The 16,986-nt window shown below is 49.3% G+C and overlaps 4 protein-coding genes across 4 annotated transcripts; 1 reads left to right on the top strand and 3 right to left on the bottom strand.

Moving 5' to 3' along the window:
• Positions 1 to 121: 121 nt before the first annotated feature.
• Positions 122 to 4,951, bottom strand: Z518_01450 (uncharacterized protein; the record flags this gene model as incomplete). The annotated part of the gene is made up of 2 exons (XM_013422050.1): positions 122 to 237; positions 346 to 4,951. 2 exons carry the CDS (start codon positions 4,949 to 4,951, stop codon positions 122 to 124), a joined length of 4,722 nt encoding a protein of 1,573 aa, XP_013277504.1.
• A 1,066-nt stretch (positions 4,952 to 6,017) lies between these two features.
• Positions 6,018 to 7,342, bottom strand: Z518_01451 (uncharacterized protein; the record flags this gene model as incomplete). Its single annotated transcript, XM_013422051.1, has 4 exons — positions 6,018 to 6,376; positions 6,428 to 7,138; positions 7,189 to 7,254; positions 7,312 to 7,342. The coding sequence occupies 4 exons, from the start codon at positions 7,340 to 7,342 to the stop codon at positions 6,018 to 6,020; spliced, it is 1,167 nt and encodes a 388-aa protein (XP_013277505.1).
• Positions 7,343 to 8,169: 827 nt separating this feature from the next.
• Positions 8,170 to 13,708, top strand: Z518_01452 (uncharacterized protein; the record flags this gene model as incomplete). Its single annotated transcript, XM_013422052.1, has 9 exons — positions 8,170 to 8,184; positions 8,238 to 8,780; positions 8,835 to 9,185; positions 9,237 to 9,371; positions 9,423 to 9,489; positions 9,540 to 9,671; positions 9,715 to 12,304; positions 12,551 to 12,633; positions 12,687 to 13,708. The coding sequence occupies 9 exons, from the start codon at positions 8,170 to 8,172 to the stop codon at positions 13,706 to 13,708; spliced, it is 4,938 nt and encodes a 1,645-aa protein (XP_013277506.1).
• Positions 13,709 to 13,963: 255 nt separating this feature from the next.
• Z518_01453 (uncharacterized protein) lies at positions 13,964 to 15,997 on the bottom strand (the record flags this gene model as incomplete). Its single annotated transcript, XM_013422053.1, has 4 exons — positions 13,964 to 14,029; positions 14,083 to 14,200; positions 14,262 to 14,373; positions 15,688 to 15,997. 4 exons carry the CDS (start codon positions 15,995 to 15,997, stop codon positions 13,964 to 13,966), a joined length of 606 nt encoding a protein of 201 aa, XP_013277507.1.
• Between the last annotated feature and the right edge of the window lie 989 nt (positions 15,998 to 16,986).

Below are 16,986 nucleotides of genomic sequence, written 5' to 3' on the forward strand. Positions count from 1 at the left end.
TTTTAAATTTTTGGGTTGCTTGTCGTGCACGTTGAAACCCCCCTTTTTTTCCTTTCTGGAAAAAAAGAAGAGTGGGAGAGTGACTGGGAGTGGGGTGATGTGAGGAGGCAGACGAGTTTCATTAAGCGGCTTCAATGTCACTAATAACACCGTCGGGAAGGTCTCCTCGTTCTTGCTGAGCCATGGCTTGAGCGGAGACGATCTCCGCAAGTCGTTTCAAGCGAGGTGTTTGAAGCCCTAGTAGTAACAGAGTCAGTACACTCAGCGTTACAATCACAATCACAAGTGGCGTGTTTCATGACACGTATGCAGGGAATATGGAGGAAGGAACAGCCGGAAACTCACATGACGGGGTATATGTCTCAAGTGCGGTGATGACTCTGGGCTCAGCAATTTCATAGGGACCGCTATCTTCCATGTCGACGGCGGCCAGGAGGAGAACATCACTCTTCTCAGTGACACGAGAGGCGACGGCTTTCATGATCTCTCCATTGATGGGTTGCTCGTAGTCGGCGACGAGGTATTGGTTCAGAAGTTTCTGGATCTGGTTGGGTGAGAGCATCCAGCAGATGTCTTGGATGATTTCAATGTCGTTCAATGTTGCTTTCTTGAGCTGTAGGAGTTTGGTCGCTTGCATGAGATGTTCAAGTTGCAAAGTTCCTTCAGGCATGTCGTGGCTCTTGCACCATTCTTCGATTCTGGTGATGTTATAGTTGATTTGTAGACCTCGCTTCCACGACAAGAAGTTGCGGCGCATGAGGAGATCGTTGAATGCTGTGACACCAACGAGTCGGAGAAGTTCAGTCACAGTTTGTGTGATGATGGAGTCTTCGAGGTAGTAGGCCTTCATAGCTTTGAAAACGTTGTTCAATAGGCTCAAAAGGTTGTCCATGCTATACGCTGGAGTGTTGTTTGAAGGGAGCAATTTCCCAAGGAACCGATTGCTCTCATTCGTGACGAAACCCGGAAGGGATTGAGATTCAATGATCGCAGGAACAATCATCTTGTGCAATTTCTTCTTCAACACCTTCATCCAAGTATGATAGATGTTAAACTCAAGGCTTTCCAGATCGTGTTTGACAATCTCGAGCAATCTGTCGTACTCGTAGTTGTCCGTCTTTTGAGCCTCGTACCAGTCTTCAGCGAGAAAGACAAAGGATAGCATTTCGTGAACATTAGACAGCCAGAATGCTCCAGGATTAATGGCCTCGTCTCCTTCGTGTTGCATGACTTCTTGCTGGATTGATTGCATGACATTGGCGAGGAATCGTTCTGACTCCTTGACGAATCCATTGTTCCACATCTCGGATGTGACCAGATTAATGAGATAGGATGGGAACAAGACTTCTTTGTCTGTTGGTGCCGGATTCGCTCCTGGCTGAGGAATCTTGATGCCTCTGATGAGACCCATGGTGACTTCATCATTGAGCTCGTCTTCCTGAGCGAGGAGGTTCTCCAGTTCCATCTCAACGCTATCCAGACCGGGATTAAATGTCGAGCCGGACAATGTCTTAGCTTGAGTGTCAATTGCCATCGACACAGGTCGTGCACTGTAAGCAGCACTATACCTATCGGTTTCACTTCGTTCGGCAGCTCCAGCACTACGTCTCTTAAGGGGTTTCTTGGAAGAAACCAGATTGATGAGACCGTTCGCAGGTGGAACGTTGCCATTGGCATATTCCCCATTGACACCATTTGTTGACGGTGGAGGTGGTGCCCTTCTTGCAATTTCCAGTTGATCTTGTAATTCGTTAATCTGCTGTCGCAGCGTGCCTCTCTCGCTTTCATGCGTAGCGGCTGATTGTCGCAATCTTTCCAATTCCGAGTTCGAGGTTTGCAGTGACTCCCGAAGTTTTCGCTCTTCCTCTTGCAATCTCTTTGCATTGCCCATGTGTTCATCATGACTAGCTTGTAGCTTAGCGTGCTCTTCCTCCAGGGCGCTCAAGCGCGCTGCTACAATGCCGGCTTGATTTGCTTCCGTTTGCAATTCTCGTGATCGTGTCTCCAAGGCATTATGTCTGGACCTCCAAGATTTCAGTTGACCCTCGTAGCTCTCCAATTGTGTGAGCAACGATTTGTTTTCTCGCTTCAGCGCTCCAAGTGATTGTGTGAGCTCCACGACCTTGTTCTCAAGCTTGTAGGAAATTTGTTTGAGATCTCGGGCCTCCTCGCGCATTTTCTTATAGTCTCTTCGGGCGACCTTGCCACGCCACAAGTTTTGTATGATGACGACCTTCCTGCGATGCTGTCTCCAGGCCCGAATTGATCGCCACGATCGGAATGCTCTCTGAATAGTAATGGCGGCATTTCCAATACGTGTCTCGAGGATGTTTTTCCTGCAAAGATAACCTTTGGCAATAGATTCGAAAAGAATAAGGTCCTTTCTGATCTGATTGTAGTTCTTTCGTGCCTTTTGTCCCCTCCAGACTCGTTGAATGTCGGTGGCTGCTTTGATTTGCCTCGTCTCCTCGGCCCGACGCCTGGCAAGGAACGCACGAGTGGCAGTCTGAAAATTCAGGATAGACTGACGGGCATCGAGATATTTGTGGCGATAATATTTGGCCCGCAGATTTTTCTGGATCATGATGGCGCACTGCTTTAGGCGCGCTGAACGGAGATTTTCCAGAAATGCAAGCATGCCTGCGCGGAAGAAAATCTTCGTCAGACCAAGTTGATACTTGTCAGTCTTTTCGTGAGCTCTTTCCCCCAAGGCTTTGACCAAAATATTCTGAGCCATTTTGCGGATTTCCGTTGTCCATTCTGAAGACCGGCACAACATGTAGTACCTCAAAGCGAATTCTTCATATGTCCATCGTGTTGGGTAGCCAGCAGTACTAATTCGAACGGTTTCAAGGACACCACATGCCCTGAGCTGACTCAAAACCATGGGGCCCTCGAATTTCCAGGACTCCTTGGCCTCGTTGGGCTTGATGCATCGAATGTAATGCGCATCGGTAGAATTGATGGTTTGCATGAGTTCGATGAGAGAGCTCTTGAAAATACCCCCGAGAGTGGGTTTGCGGTTCACAGCGACACCAACTCGGCGACCACCCCCAGGAGCAACAGTCTTTGAGCTTGTTTGAGCAGTGTCTTTTTCTCGGACCGCAGCAGCAACATCCAAGACTCCGACCAGGAACGCATTGGTAGACTTCTTAAGCACTTCCATTTGCTCATCCGGGACCGTATCTCGGTTTTTGTCGATAAAGCCATCGGATTCATAGGTCACATCAAGGGCATAATGGCATACTGTAAACGCAGATTTGCCGAATCGAGGCTTCTTGTAGAACTTTTGTTTATCGGCGGCGAAGTGGTGATGCAATTTCGTCACAAACTGTTCGTCTGAGCCCATAGGAAGCCTAGATTCCTCGTCCAGGAGGGATAAGATACCAAGTTTTCCCTCAATAAGATCAATGCAAGGTTGGTTGTCGGAAAAGTCGATAAAAGTCCAGTCAATCTGTTCCCTCATGTATTCTTCCTGTTCAAGCTTGAATACGTGCTGGTTGAATTCTTGCTGGAGCTTTTCGTTGGCGTAATTGATGCAAAACTGTTCAAAAGAATTTTTCGCAAAATGTTCGAAGCCGTAAATATCGAGCACACCAATGAAGGTGTTTAATCGTTGCAATACATCCTCAGTCGCTAAGCCGTGATTAATGGTCTCGACCAGCCAGTCGAAGAGACTCGAATAGATAAACTTAGCCACCGAATCTCGCACCACTGTAGCTTGTTGTTGGGTGAGATTGGAGGTGATCTTTTCTCCTCGAGTGATCAACTGTTTCTTCACGGTCCATTTGGCAAAATCAGTGGGGTCAATGCCCAAGATGCCACAAGCCTGGACCAGGGAAGGTTCACTTGAAGAAAGAGTGGAGTCTGTTCGTGTGGCTGTGATTTTGATATTACCGATGTGTAGAAGGGCGGCGAGGACTCGGAAGATCTCTTTCTGCGTAGCTTCGGGGACATTGATTGTGGTCAAAGATTTCCTCGTGGCTGCAAATTCGGCGGCATCATCCACTCCATCAATCAGGGGCTCATTCCCTTGATTGAGGTAGTCAAACTCCTCCACTGACAGTAATCCAAGCTCTTGCCTCTCTTCATCAGTGGCTCCAGCCACGAGTTGGTAGAATATGTGATAATTCCTTTCCTTCAATGGTTGAAAAACGAGACGTGATCGTTCAAGCAGATATGTCCTTATTCGCGCGCCAATGATGTCCGTGTTCTTGTCAAACATAATTTCAATGTATTTTCCAAATCGAGATGAATTGTCATTTCTTGTCGTTTTGGCATTACCGAAGGCTTCCATGACCGGATTGGTAGCGAGGATTTGTTCTTCGGTCTCACTAATCGCATCCGCCCTCGTTTTGGTGCTCTTGGTCGCCTGCCCAGGCGCTCCTCGAGTGGCAAAGTACCGCATGATATATTTGGCACTGACAGTTTTACCGGCACCCGATTCACCAGACACGACGACGGTCTGATTCCGTGAGTCTCGTAACATGTCTGTGTATGCCTCTTCCGCGATGGCAAAGAGATGGGGTGCTTGTGATGCTCTTTGCTTTCCCGCATATACCTGGACCATTTGGGGCACATAGAGAGAATCCACCCGAGCGAAAGGGTTTGTTGCTATCAACACGATACCACTGTAGGTGTAGATTTCTTTCTGCGCATATCGGAGCTTGATGGCCTGAAGGATGGCCGGCTCATTTAAATGGGACAGACTCGTCAGATCTTCGGCGGCCTCGAACATGGGAGGATTCATGAGAGGTGGTAAGGAGGCATTCTGAGTATCGAGGAGGGCATCCTCGGTGGTTTCGACTGTCTGCTTGGATTCATCGGAAAGGTTGAAGACAAAGGCCACTTTTCCATCTCCTAGTGTCTTCCTCTCCGCGAGCTCACCAGGAATGAAACCCTCGGCCTGGTTTGGAAACCAGGCCCGAGTACCGATCTCCCAGCTCGCCATGTTGGGCAGTCTTGCTGGATGTCTGGATGCGGATTTCAACTATTGGCAATGAGGATAGCCATGTATTCAGAGGGCGAGAAAGATGCCTAGAGGACGTGTCAACGTATAACGGAGCGACAGGAGCAGAAGTGACTAACAAGGAAAAGGATGCGTGTAGTCTTTTGTTTAGAGGTCAGATTGGAGTGATGGAAATGTTGACGGAATGTTCTATCTGGCGTTGGGTGCGGCTGGCCGTGAATCTTTTGGCGAACCTGTCAGAAATTCTCAGGGACTCGGATTGGGAGAGACGCGCGCTGCGGCGAAGCGGTCGACCTGCAGACTGCGCCCTGGCAGCCCCACTGGGTGGGTGACTCCGTATGCTGTGACTGACCGTGGCTCGTCGCCTTCGCGCTTTTCCTGTTCCAACCAAGTCGTGAGCTCGTCTACCCCTGGTCTTGATGCTGGTAGATTATTCTTGTCCACAAAAAGAGCCACCGACGCCGGGTTTTGCGGGAGCCCCTTTTACCAAAAATTTCTTGCCGTGGTCAAGGGTTTAACCTTCCAAACCACCCGCGGTGACAGCCTTTCCTTGCCTTTCCAGAAGTTCACCCGACGGAGCACTTGGTCCCAGAGGGCTTGAACAAGAAAATTAAAAAAAAAAAAAAAAAAAAAAAAAGGTCCTAAAGCTAAAGATCCGACAAGAAATCGCTTTTACAATTACTGATCTTGGTCTTATGAATTATCTCTCTACATCCCGCTGGAAAATTCGACCGGCACTTGCAATGAACATTTGCTGCTTGTTTGATACTGCTCGAACGCCCATCTGAACTCGGATTGGGGAACTAATAGAGGAGGACCGCCTCACCCACCTGCCATTCCATGGATGGATCGATCACTCCGGCGTCTCGAACGCCCATTATGCTCGAAGCGGGACAGGACGGAGCCTGGTCACAAGAATGAGACCGTATCCTGCCGATCAGTTGCTTCCACGCATATAAAATTAGTACTCAGTACAGGACTGCCACTTGCTTTCTCTAAGACTCTCCAATTCATTCTTCGTCAATAACGGCGGGCTCCGAGGTTCCTTCTACTGGTTCTTGCACTCGGAGGCTTGTTGAGACCGAGGCTTGCCACCCTCTTCCTCATCATCTTCGTCAGACTCGGCTTCTTCTTCATCCTCGTCATCCTCATCTTCGTCGTCATCGAACTCGGCATCCTCTGCATCTTCGAGTTCCTCGAATGCGAGAGCTTCGCCAGTAAACCAATCAATGGCCCGAGGAATGAGTTTTTCTTTGATATCTTCGCCCAGCTGGTAATCCAGTTCGAGTCTTTCCTCGATGTCAGAGGCAACTTCGTCTTCATCCGTAGGTGCGACAGGAGGTGCGAAGAAATTGAAGAATGACTCTGTAGGAACGGTCTTCTTGATGACTCGGGTTTGCTTGGTGTCTGGTCTCCCGTTAGTGGTTTTCTGTTTGGTAGATGGTGAGGAGTGCTTACTCTTGTTTCTCTGCTTCTTGCTCTCAATTCGGACAGTAAGGTCCTTGCCGGCCTTCCAATCAATCTTGTCGCCCTCAGCATGATCGTAGATGAAGTCGCCGCCGTATCCGCTCTCCTCCCGATAGAAGTACGTCTTTGAGATTGTCTTGTTTGTGAAGAAGTCATTGGGTGCAAATTCGAAGATGAGGCGGAAACCTGGTCGATCAAGGTATTCCATACGAATGTCGGTCAAGGATCGAAGAGCGTCCTCATCTCGGTCGGTGATGAGTTCGGCAAGGGAAATTTGGCTCTTCATGGCCGAGAGCCAGAACTCTGGAATACCCTTTATATCCTCACTAGATTCCTTCTCCTCTTTGTCTGCCGCATCTTCCTCAGGCTCTTCGTCGTCCTCTGGTTTGCCAGCCTCAACCTCACCGTCGGTGGGTTCGGCCTCGCCATTGACAATCGCGGCACGCTTTTCGTACAGGGGGGTGAATTTTGCAAAGTACTTCTTTTCGAGCTGAAGAACTTCTTCCTGGAATTCTGCTTCGAGCTTCGCGTGGTCTTTCTGAATCCCTTTCAGACCGGTGACACGGCGGCGTACAGGAGCAGGTAAGGACTCGATATATCCAGAAGATCTGCCGACGAGGGAACCCAGTTTTCGCTGCATCATTGACACCAGAGCGGGATTCTTGGCAAATATTGAAGCGGCCGCGGCGCGGTCAAGATCTTCTGCGGGCAGTCAGCGTGCTGCCGTCGGCGGCAGGTTCGGATTGGCTTACCTTCTTGAATGTCACCAATGGTAGGGGCCTGTGCGTGGGAAGAGATGGGCGCGTTCGATGCGGGGGCTAGAGGACTGTGAGTTGCATACAGTTTGAAGGTGGGCTACAAAAGCAAGGGCATACTGTTCTGAGGAGTTCTGGTGGGAGAAGCCATGTTAGCGACGTGATCCAAGGAAACAGACGGGTTGGGACAAGGAAGAGGGATATACATACGGGGCGGTCAGGTTTGAACGGCCCTTCGGAATCTCAGAGGCCATGGTGTTGAAATTTTTTTTATTTTTTGGGGGGGGGGGGGTTCGTTGAGGAGAGGCAATTGACGTGACAGATTTAATGGTTGGGAGATTTGTTGAATCTTCGAGCGCCCTAAAGATCGGGATACAACAAAGCGAGAATGCAAAAGGCCAGCCTGAAGTCGTCAGCGTTTGACTCCAAGTGAGAGAGGTAAAAGGAAAAGACAGTCACAGATGGATGTGGTGGGTGAAATCAGAATATTGGAGAATGGTAACTTAGTTCGCGGGCAAGTAACAAGAGTAACGTAGCCCACGCCGCCGCCCACGTTGTTCCGGTTCTCGATAAGACGCCCATACCCTTGGGGATTTGCTTCCGTCCATTCATAGGCTGCCTTTTGATCTGGCATCATTGGCTGAGCTGCCCTGCCATAGATAGCAAAGTTTATTCCTTGGGTCGGTATCTCAGCGTCTGTACCACCATTATTTTCTATTCTCTATCCCGTTTACTACAAAAGCCACATATGATGTCTTGACCTTCTGATTGATGGTGCCCAAGAGGCACACTCCTTTCCTCAATGGACATCCTTGAAAGACCTCGAGCGGGCGGCCCGCGGCGCAGCAGCTCTTCACGCCGCACAATGCATCGCCGCGACTCGAACATGAGCAAGTCAGTCTCCAATTCCGAGATCTTGTGGAGTATGTGGCCTGATTGTTGGTTGTCTATAGTGCAAGCTTTGTTTCGGAGGTTGAGATGGCCACCGATGAGGTTTGTTCCCGAGTGTCCGAAAACCATGGCAGCAATCTACTGATATCGCACAGCCATTCTCGGGCCCAGTTTCGGAGAGCGTGCCTTCCAGCGTCACCGGTTTTGCATATCAACGGCCGAGGCAAAGGCAGGGTTCAATATCCAGCTTCACATACTTTCAAGAGCAAGAAGAAACGCCGGAATACTCTGACGAGGAGGCGGTGGTGGATGTCAGCGACGAAGAAGATGGGCATATACTCGGAGAAGACCGAGATCTGGAGGCCGGAGACGATTCGTCCCTTCGACGAAAGTCTTCTAGCAGATACAGAACTTCGTCAGATCGACCACTGCTTCGAAGGCATGAGTCGGCACGGAGCGACACCCAGGAGCACGACCACGGAGGCAATTTCAGTCAAAAACTGTATATCGAGACCGAGGACCTAACCATGGTGATCGCCGGATTTTTTACAAGCCCTGTTGGCTATTTGATCTATGTTGCAATTTGTGTGTTGACGGCTGGTATTGGATATCTTGTCTTCCGTTGGATTCCCCGATGGCGCATATCTCTTGTTGGCACTCCTGCAGCCCTCCAAAAATGTTCTTGGGTCGTTGTCGAGGTGAGCTATGGGCCCGAACGGAAACGCCCCAAGAAAAAGGCTAAGAAATTTCAGAATCAATGGGGCGAATTCACGGTTCACCATGTGTCTGTGGAAGAGTATGGTCATCCAATGTCAACTGTCTTCACCCGCTCTGGGAAGGAAAAGCTCAATGGATATCGATATGACGAAGACCAAGAACTACCCTTTCTCCGTTATTTAGACTACAGGTATATGAGGCTCCTGTACCATCCAATCGAGGATAAATTTGTTCTCAACAATGATTGGTGGGACCCACAATGGACCGAGGTGAAAGCCCTCAGACGGGGGCTTGATTCTGAAGAGAGGGATCCAAGGGATCAAGTCTTTGGCAAGAACATGATTGAGATCCAGCAAAAGACAATTCCGGAGCTTCTTCTCGACGAGGTGTGACCACCAGCCTATTTCATATTTTCAGGAAAGCTAACTTTTCACAAGGCATTTCATCCCTTCTACATCTTTCAAATTGCGAGTCTCATTCTGTGGTCCATGGACGAGTACTACTACTACGCTGCGGCCATCTTTTTGATATCGGTGTTTTCCATCACCACAACCGTTATCGAAACTCGATCAGTACGAAGCATTCCCCATCTGCAATGATATCTAAGTCTGATGACAGAACAGACAATGCGGCGTTTAAGAGAAATCTCCCGTTTTGAGTGCGATGTTCGCGTTCTTCGCAACGGCTTTTGTGAGTGTGTATCTACTATGGGGTGAGGTCTCTGCTGACAGGACCCAAAGGGCGTTCTGCGCTTTCTGGTGATCTAGTCCCCGGCGATGTCTATGAAGTCTCCGACCCTTCTCTATCACAACTCCCCTGTGACAGCCTTCTCTTGGCGGGTGACTGTATCATCAATGAGAGCATGCTCACCGGTATGTTGTAGGAAATCGTGTATTTCATTACTAACAATCGCAGGCGAGTCCATTCCGGTCTCCAAAGTCCCGATAACGGATGAGGCGTTGCGCTATGTTGACCTTGGGGCGACTTCGATCCATCCAAGCGTTGCCCGCCATTTCCTTTTTTGCGGCACGAAGATTATTAGGGCCCGACGACCGCAAGACGTTGATGATGACGAGGCTGTTGCTCTCGCAATGGTCGTCCGAACTGGGTTCAATACAACAAAAGGTGCTCTCGTTCGATCTATGCTTTTCCCCAAACCCTCGGGCTTCAAATTCTACCGAGACTCTTTCAGATATATCTCTGTCATGGGAGTCATTGCTGCAGTGGGGTTTATTGCTTCGTTCATCAATTTTGTCAAGCTGGGATTGGCCTGGCATCTGATCATTGTGAGGGCTCTGGATCTGATCACGATCGTGGTTCCTCCCGCATTACCAGCGACTCTTACCATTGGAACAAACTTTGCCTTGTCTCGATTGAGAAAACAGCAAATTTTCTGCATCAGCCCGCAGAGAGTAAACGTCGCCGGCAAGCTCGACGTCATATGCTTCGACAAAACGGGGACATTGACCGAGGACGGTCTCGATGTTCTTGGAGTCAGACTTGTTCAACATCCTGAAATTCGATTTGGGGATATTCTTGAGGAAGCTCATGAATTGCTCCCTCCGTCGCCTTACGATCGCGATCCGACTGTTGATTATCGTGTCAATAAAACCATGCTCTACACAATGGCAACCTGTCACTCACTTCGGTCCGTCGACGACGAGCTCATTGGCGATCCCCTTGATCTGAAGATGTTTCAGTATACAGACTGGTCCTTTGAGGAAGGGTCTCGTCACACAAGCCATTTTATCGAGCACGGCACGAATCAAACAGCACCGAGTGTGGCTCGGCCCCCTCCAGGGTTGGAGTACGATCTGGAAGATTCTCAAGGAAATTCCAATCCAATCCGTGTCGAAATGGGTGTGCTACGTTCTTTCGAATTCGTTTCACATTTGCGACGTGCCAGCGTCATTGTTCGTCAACAAGGGGATCCTGGAGCCAGCATCTATGTCAAGGGTGCTCCTGAAGTCATGAAAGACATCTGCATTTCCTCAAGCATACCCGATGATTTTGAAGACCTGCTCAGCTACTACACTCACAAAGGATTTCGCGTCATTGCTTGCGCATCGAAGTATATTTCAAGATTAAGCTGGGACGAAATCGAGAACATGGATCGATCTGAAGCCGAGTCGAGGCTTCAACTGATCGGTTTCATCATTTTCGAGAACAAACTCAAAGCCATCACCACTGAAATTATTGAAGAGCTGAATGGGGCGAGAATCCGAAACGTCATGTGCACAGGTGACAATATTCTGACCGCTATCAGCGTGGCAAGAGAATGTGGCATTATTGATCGCAACGAGCATTGCTTCGTACCTCATTTCGCGGAAGGGGATAAGATGAATGCAAAAGCACGCCTCACCTGGGAAAGTGTTGACAATCCGATTTACCAGCTTGACGAGAATACATTACTTCCCTTGCCATTACTGCCCGAGGACGATACTGCAGCGCCGTATGATGCGATAGCAATGGGAGATTACACGTTGGCAGTTACTGGCGATGCCTTCCGATGGATCATCGATTTCGGGTCTACCGAAGTTCTGCAAAGGATGCTGGTCAAAGGCACCGTATTTGCACGAATGTCCCCGGACGAAAAACACGAACTTGTTGAAAAAATGCAAAGCATCGACTATTGCTGCGGGTTCTGTGGCGATGGCGCAAACGACTGTGGTGCGCTGAAGGCAGCGGATGTTGGTGTTTCATTATCGGAAGCCGAAGCATCTGTGGCGGCGCCTTTTACCAGCCATGTCTTCGACATTTCCTGCGTCCCCACCCTCATCAAGGAAGGCCGCGCGGCTCTGGTGACGAGTTTTTGCTGTTTCAAGTACATGAGTTTATATTCGGCGATCCAGTTCACCTCGGTCAGCTTTCTCTACGCCTCAGCCTCAAACTTGGGAGATTTCCAATTCTTGTTTATCGACCTGGCTCTGATCTTGCCGATTGCAATATTCATGGGTTGGACCGGTGCATATCCGGTGTTGAGCAAGAAACACCCAACTGCCAATCTTGTTTCGAGGAAGGTATTGACTCCGCTCCTCGGTCAGATTGTGCTATCTATTTTGGTGCAACTGATCGCCTTCGAAACGGTGCAAGATCAGCCTTGGTATCAGCCTCCTCAGCTAGACAAGGACAAGTCAAATGTGGACAACTCGCAAAACACCGCTCTATTTTTGGTATCTTGCTACCAATACACGCTTTCTGGAGTCGTCTTGAGTAGTGGCCCACCTTTCCGACAGTCAATGACAACAAATGCACCATTTTGTGTTACGATTGTGGTGGCCCTTCTTATTTCATTGTACATGCTTCTCGATCCTGCGAAGTGGCTAGCTGATTTCATGGATCTGACCGAGATGTCGTTGGACTATGAACTGTTCTTGCTGGCGTTAGCAGCTACAGGATTTGCTGTCGCTTATCTGTCTGAGCAGTATGCATTTCCTTCTCTGGCCAAATTTATTGGACGACTCAAATTGCGGTTGCGACCAGATCGCCCAAAGAAGAGAAAACGGTACAAAATTATTGCGGAGGATATACAAAAAATTAAACAGAGCCTATAGATTCGGCAGTGAATTTTTTTTTTTTTCATGTTACAGAAAGAACAAGGTGTAATTCTCTACCTTTCCTGGTTGCGATTTCAGTCTGGTGGAGAAGCGGTACGTAACGTAACGAAACAACCCATGTTTCACAAATTGTTTGAACGTGTAGAAGGCATACTAACCTCCCTATAAACACATCGTCCATTGAGCAACTGCAGAGGTCTACAGTTGGGGCGTTCTTCCTACCATATCATATACTTGACTTGGGCCAAGCTGGAACATCCTCCTATGGATCCTACGGGTAGACCCATGTTCACCTATACCTCGATGCACAGGACTAATCTGAAGTCACAGAATACCTCATAGACAACGGCTGGCTGCCATCATCGGTGATCCGCATAGGGATCCGACGACAGCTAGCTCAGCGCGTGCGCCTGATTAAATCCGAGTCCTTGACAAAGGCATACGAGCGCAAAATGTCATACATTTCCGCTTTACGTGGCCGGCCCATCGCCATCGACACTGACAAGGCCAACGAGCAGCACTACGAAGTCGGCACCTCCGTGCTGCGGGCCTACCTGGGTCCGCGCATGAAGTACTCGTCCTGCCTATATCCGACGGGGCGGGAGACCCTCGCGCAAGCCGAGGTCGCCATGCTCGAGTCCTATGTCCGCAAAGCAGATCTGCGCGATGGCCAGTATATTCTCGACCTCGGTTGCGGTTGGGGTAGTGCGTGTCTGTATCTTGCCGAGCTGTTCCCTGGCTCAAAGGTGACGGCGTTCTCGAACTCGAGGACCCAGCGCGCGTATATTGAGGGCCAAGCGAAGTTGAAAGGCCTTACGAATCTCACGGTCATCACAGGTGATGTAGTCACGTACGAGTTTGCGGGAGATAGCTTCGACCGCGTCGTCTCGATCGAGCTGTTCGAGCATATGAAGAACTACAAGTCGTTAATGGCCAAGATTGCCCGGGCGTTGCGACCAGGAGGGAAACTGTTTGTGCACATTTTTGCGCATAAGGAGTCGCCTTATGATTTTGAGGAGGGGTGGATGAGTACGCATTTCTTCACGGGCGGGACGATGCTGAGTGCGGACCTGCTGCATTTCTTCCAGGACGATTTGACGCTGAGGGAACAGTGGTGGGTTAGCGGGAAACATTACGCGAAGACCTGTGAGGATTGGTTGACGATGATAAATGGGAATAAGAAGGAGATTTGGCCGGGTTTGGAGGAGACATACGGGAAGGATAAAGCTGCTATGTGGTATTATCGGTGGCAGGTTTTCTATATGGCGTGCGCGGAGCTGTTTGCTTTTGAGGGCGGAGATACTTGGGGAGTGTGCCATTATCTTTTTGAGAAGGATCAAAGCAGCAAATAGACGGGGCCACTGAAGACATTGAGATTCAAAATTTGTTTCTTAGGTAATTTTTGTCTTCGCCGTTTCAAAGAGTTCGGTGTTGGGCCAGTCACCGTAGGCGTTGACGAAGCATGTTGTCTTTCCTTTCTTTCTGGGTAGCTTCGACTATCACACAAAGGAATTCTAATTTGAACCCCACAACGCCGCCTCGATGATTCGTACATGTATGCGTATGTGCAATTATTTCCGCATCGTGCTTGTCCCACGATACATTGTTCAGTGGTCCCAGGGGTGTTTTAATCCGATGAGCGCGGGGCCATCTTTCTTCGCTCTGTACATCAACTATTGCCGGATGAGTAAGACAGAGCCGAGAGATTTGAGGGCGCAGAGCTTACGAAGAACCACATAGCTGCCCCCAGGCCAGTTGCGGCGAATCGGTAGAGGGGTCGTTGAGGGTTGATTTGCTGGACGGGATGGTTTCCCTTCCACACCGGTTTGGCCATGGTGACAGATCTGTGGGCTGTCAGTTTGGAAATTCTAGTAGTCTTCTTGAGGGATGAAAGCTGTTCCGTACCCTTTTACGAGGTATCTTGTCGATGTGTCGAGAGTGGAAAGCTCGTCAAAGGCATGGATGGAGGGAGGTCCGTAATCGACCAAGGTGCATGTCGAGGCCAGCCATATTAGTACTAGTCAATTAGAGTTAGACACTAGTATATTTACGGCTAGTACATCCGACGGAGTAGAAAGCGGCACAATGTCACCTCTTCGTCAAAAGGCTGAAGCTCGATTTCAGTTCATCCGACGTTCGTCAGGTCTGCAGGTCAGAGGCAAAGACAATGCAGAAGCAATTCCAAGGTGAAGATTGAGGTCAGATGCAGAAGCGAGCCCATGAAGGCTTAGCCTGATCCTCAATGACCTTGGCTGGAGACATCGGCCAAATCCACGTGAGGACATTCGAACGTGTCGAAACAATTACCTCTTATGTATAACTATTAAGCAAAAGATCTCAATACCGCTTATGGTTGCCGCTAGTAACCGTCGATTCTGTCGTCACATCATTTGACCCCTGCGGAACCATTTTCCGCTGGTGATCCATTTTGATATCGATAACCCCCGGGAATTTATTACCCTCCATGAGTGCATTCTGGATTTCAAGGCCATCGATATGCCTGTGGAGCTAGTGACAACTGCAAGCCCTCTTTGAACTCCGTGGATGTTCTGTTATTTAGGCTGGAAGGATCTTGTCCGCTTCAAAGACGCAGAAGGCACAATCCATGTGTGGCAAACTCGCAACCCATTCCTCTTGACGACTTTCTGCTCTGAATTTGGAAACCCCCAATCAAGCTTAAACGATGATGTTCTTCGTCATAGCTAACGAAGTGCAGGGTACATGGGACTTTGATTGCCGCTTTTCCACCAAGAAAGTCGAGGTAGAATTTGTCCATCCCGTCGAATCGATTGGTTCGGAGCACGATATGGGATAGCTTACTTGGAGATAGGGCTTTGCCTTTGCTTTCCATAGTACCGTTGGGAGGATGAGATAACTTGGGAAGTGCTGGAGCGGTAACATGCGGCTTTTTGGGGTATCTATGATTGACGACCGTTGAGCGGGAAGCGGGATCATACTCAGATTTGAGACGGTAGTTCGAATAAATAGCATAACACATGAATACATGCAATACTGGATTCCATTGATACTCTATGTAAGACATATCCCGTAAAACTTACAACTGAAGAGTTTAAGTTCATCCCCTTATTCTCCACAGAAGTCGAGGTGTACTTCGCCCAATGCTCTGCTGTCGTTCCCAGCGCCCTCGCACACCGCACTTCAACACTCTCATCCTTCGAATCCGGCCTCGCAGCATGCCCATGCGCCATCCTCGGATAAATCTCCAACGTAAACGGTACATGTTCCTTCAACCCCGTGATCGGCCACGTCTGCAAACCCCTCGCGAGCGACGCGGGAACCCACAACGTCATTTTCCGCGAGCCCGACATACAGCGGCGCTGGGGTTCGTCCATGTCGTCTGCCTCGACGAAGTCGGGGTAAAATACAGCGGCGGCTTTTAAGGATGGATCTTTGGCGAGACGTAGCACGTGTTTGCCGCCGAAACGGTAACCTACGCCCACAATTGTAGCCTCACCGTGGGTCTCGAAGGGGTGTGCGAGTGAGTCTTTCAGAAGCAAGGAAACGCATGGGCGATTGTGTCGTTGAAGCCAGGCGGGGAAATCGAGATTGCGAAGTTTTTGTTTATCTGATTCTGGCCAGGATTGGTCGTTGATGGAGAGGTCACGGCCGCTTTGGAGCATTTGAACTAGAAGTATTTCAATCCATCAATATCAGTAATTGCTGGCCACGCCGAGCGGCACCAAGACAGTCGAGGAGAAAAGTATTTAGGATGTGATTTTGTTCTACCTGTAATTATCTGTCCAATGAGGTTGGCTCACTTTCAAAGTAGTCAGGTATAATCACATGCCATCTTGAGCAAAGCTACCTGCGAGGATGAAATTGTGCGTAGTAAGACCAAAGCCGTCAGGCAGCAGTAACAAAATCCCTCTACCTTGCCCAGGATTTGAATCACCTGTTGCGTGCACTGTATTTTTTCCGATCTTTGAACTCTTTCCGGGAGATCCATAGGAATCTAGAGAAAAGGTCATCGACTTTTGAGTCACACGTGAGATATGTGGCGGTTGGGGAATAAAGGGAGGCCAACTTGGTTCCGGTCTCTGGATTTTGGCTGCACCAAAGGGTCCGGGTTCCTCCCCTGGATGAACATTGAGAGCATAAGCACCTCAGCGAGGAGCACACATTCAAGATGGAATGGTGAGTTAAGAAAAGGTTGAGAAAACAGCAGAAGTCAGGATGCAGGAAAGGTCACATGACTGCGCCTGCAAGCACTGCAATCTGCACCAGTCAGACCCGCCGCCAGTCTTCGGTTTACGGCATTAATTGGTGATATTTTTATCTACCTGCCTCACAAAGACTGTGTGGCCCTTCTACTCTTTGGACGATCAAGCTGGATGCCCTCGAATTCCTTCATCGACCTCAAACGAGCTTTTCTCGCTGAATTCTTCTGGCGCAATTACCACCTTTTCAAACCACCTCTGTCGACCCGCATTCTCTCCCTCCTGTGAGGCATATCACCGCTCCTACGAATAGACGATGAGAAAACCTTTGTCAATTCGGCCTCGGCCTTGTCGATAGCCCTCGCTCATCCAAGATTGACTTGTGCGCCGTCATACCCAATCAAACAGCCTTGGTCGCAAGATCTCACAGCGTCTTCACTTATGCGCACGCC

Source organism: Rhinocladiella mackenziei (assembly GCF_000835555.1).
Source record: "Rhinocladiella mackenziei CBS 650.93 unplaced genomic scaffold supercont1.1, whole genome shotgun sequence".
Taxonomy (NCBI): domain Eukaryota; kingdom Fungi; phylum Ascomycota; class Eurotiomycetes; order Chaetothyriales; family Herpotrichiellaceae; genus Rhinocladiella; species Rhinocladiella mackenziei.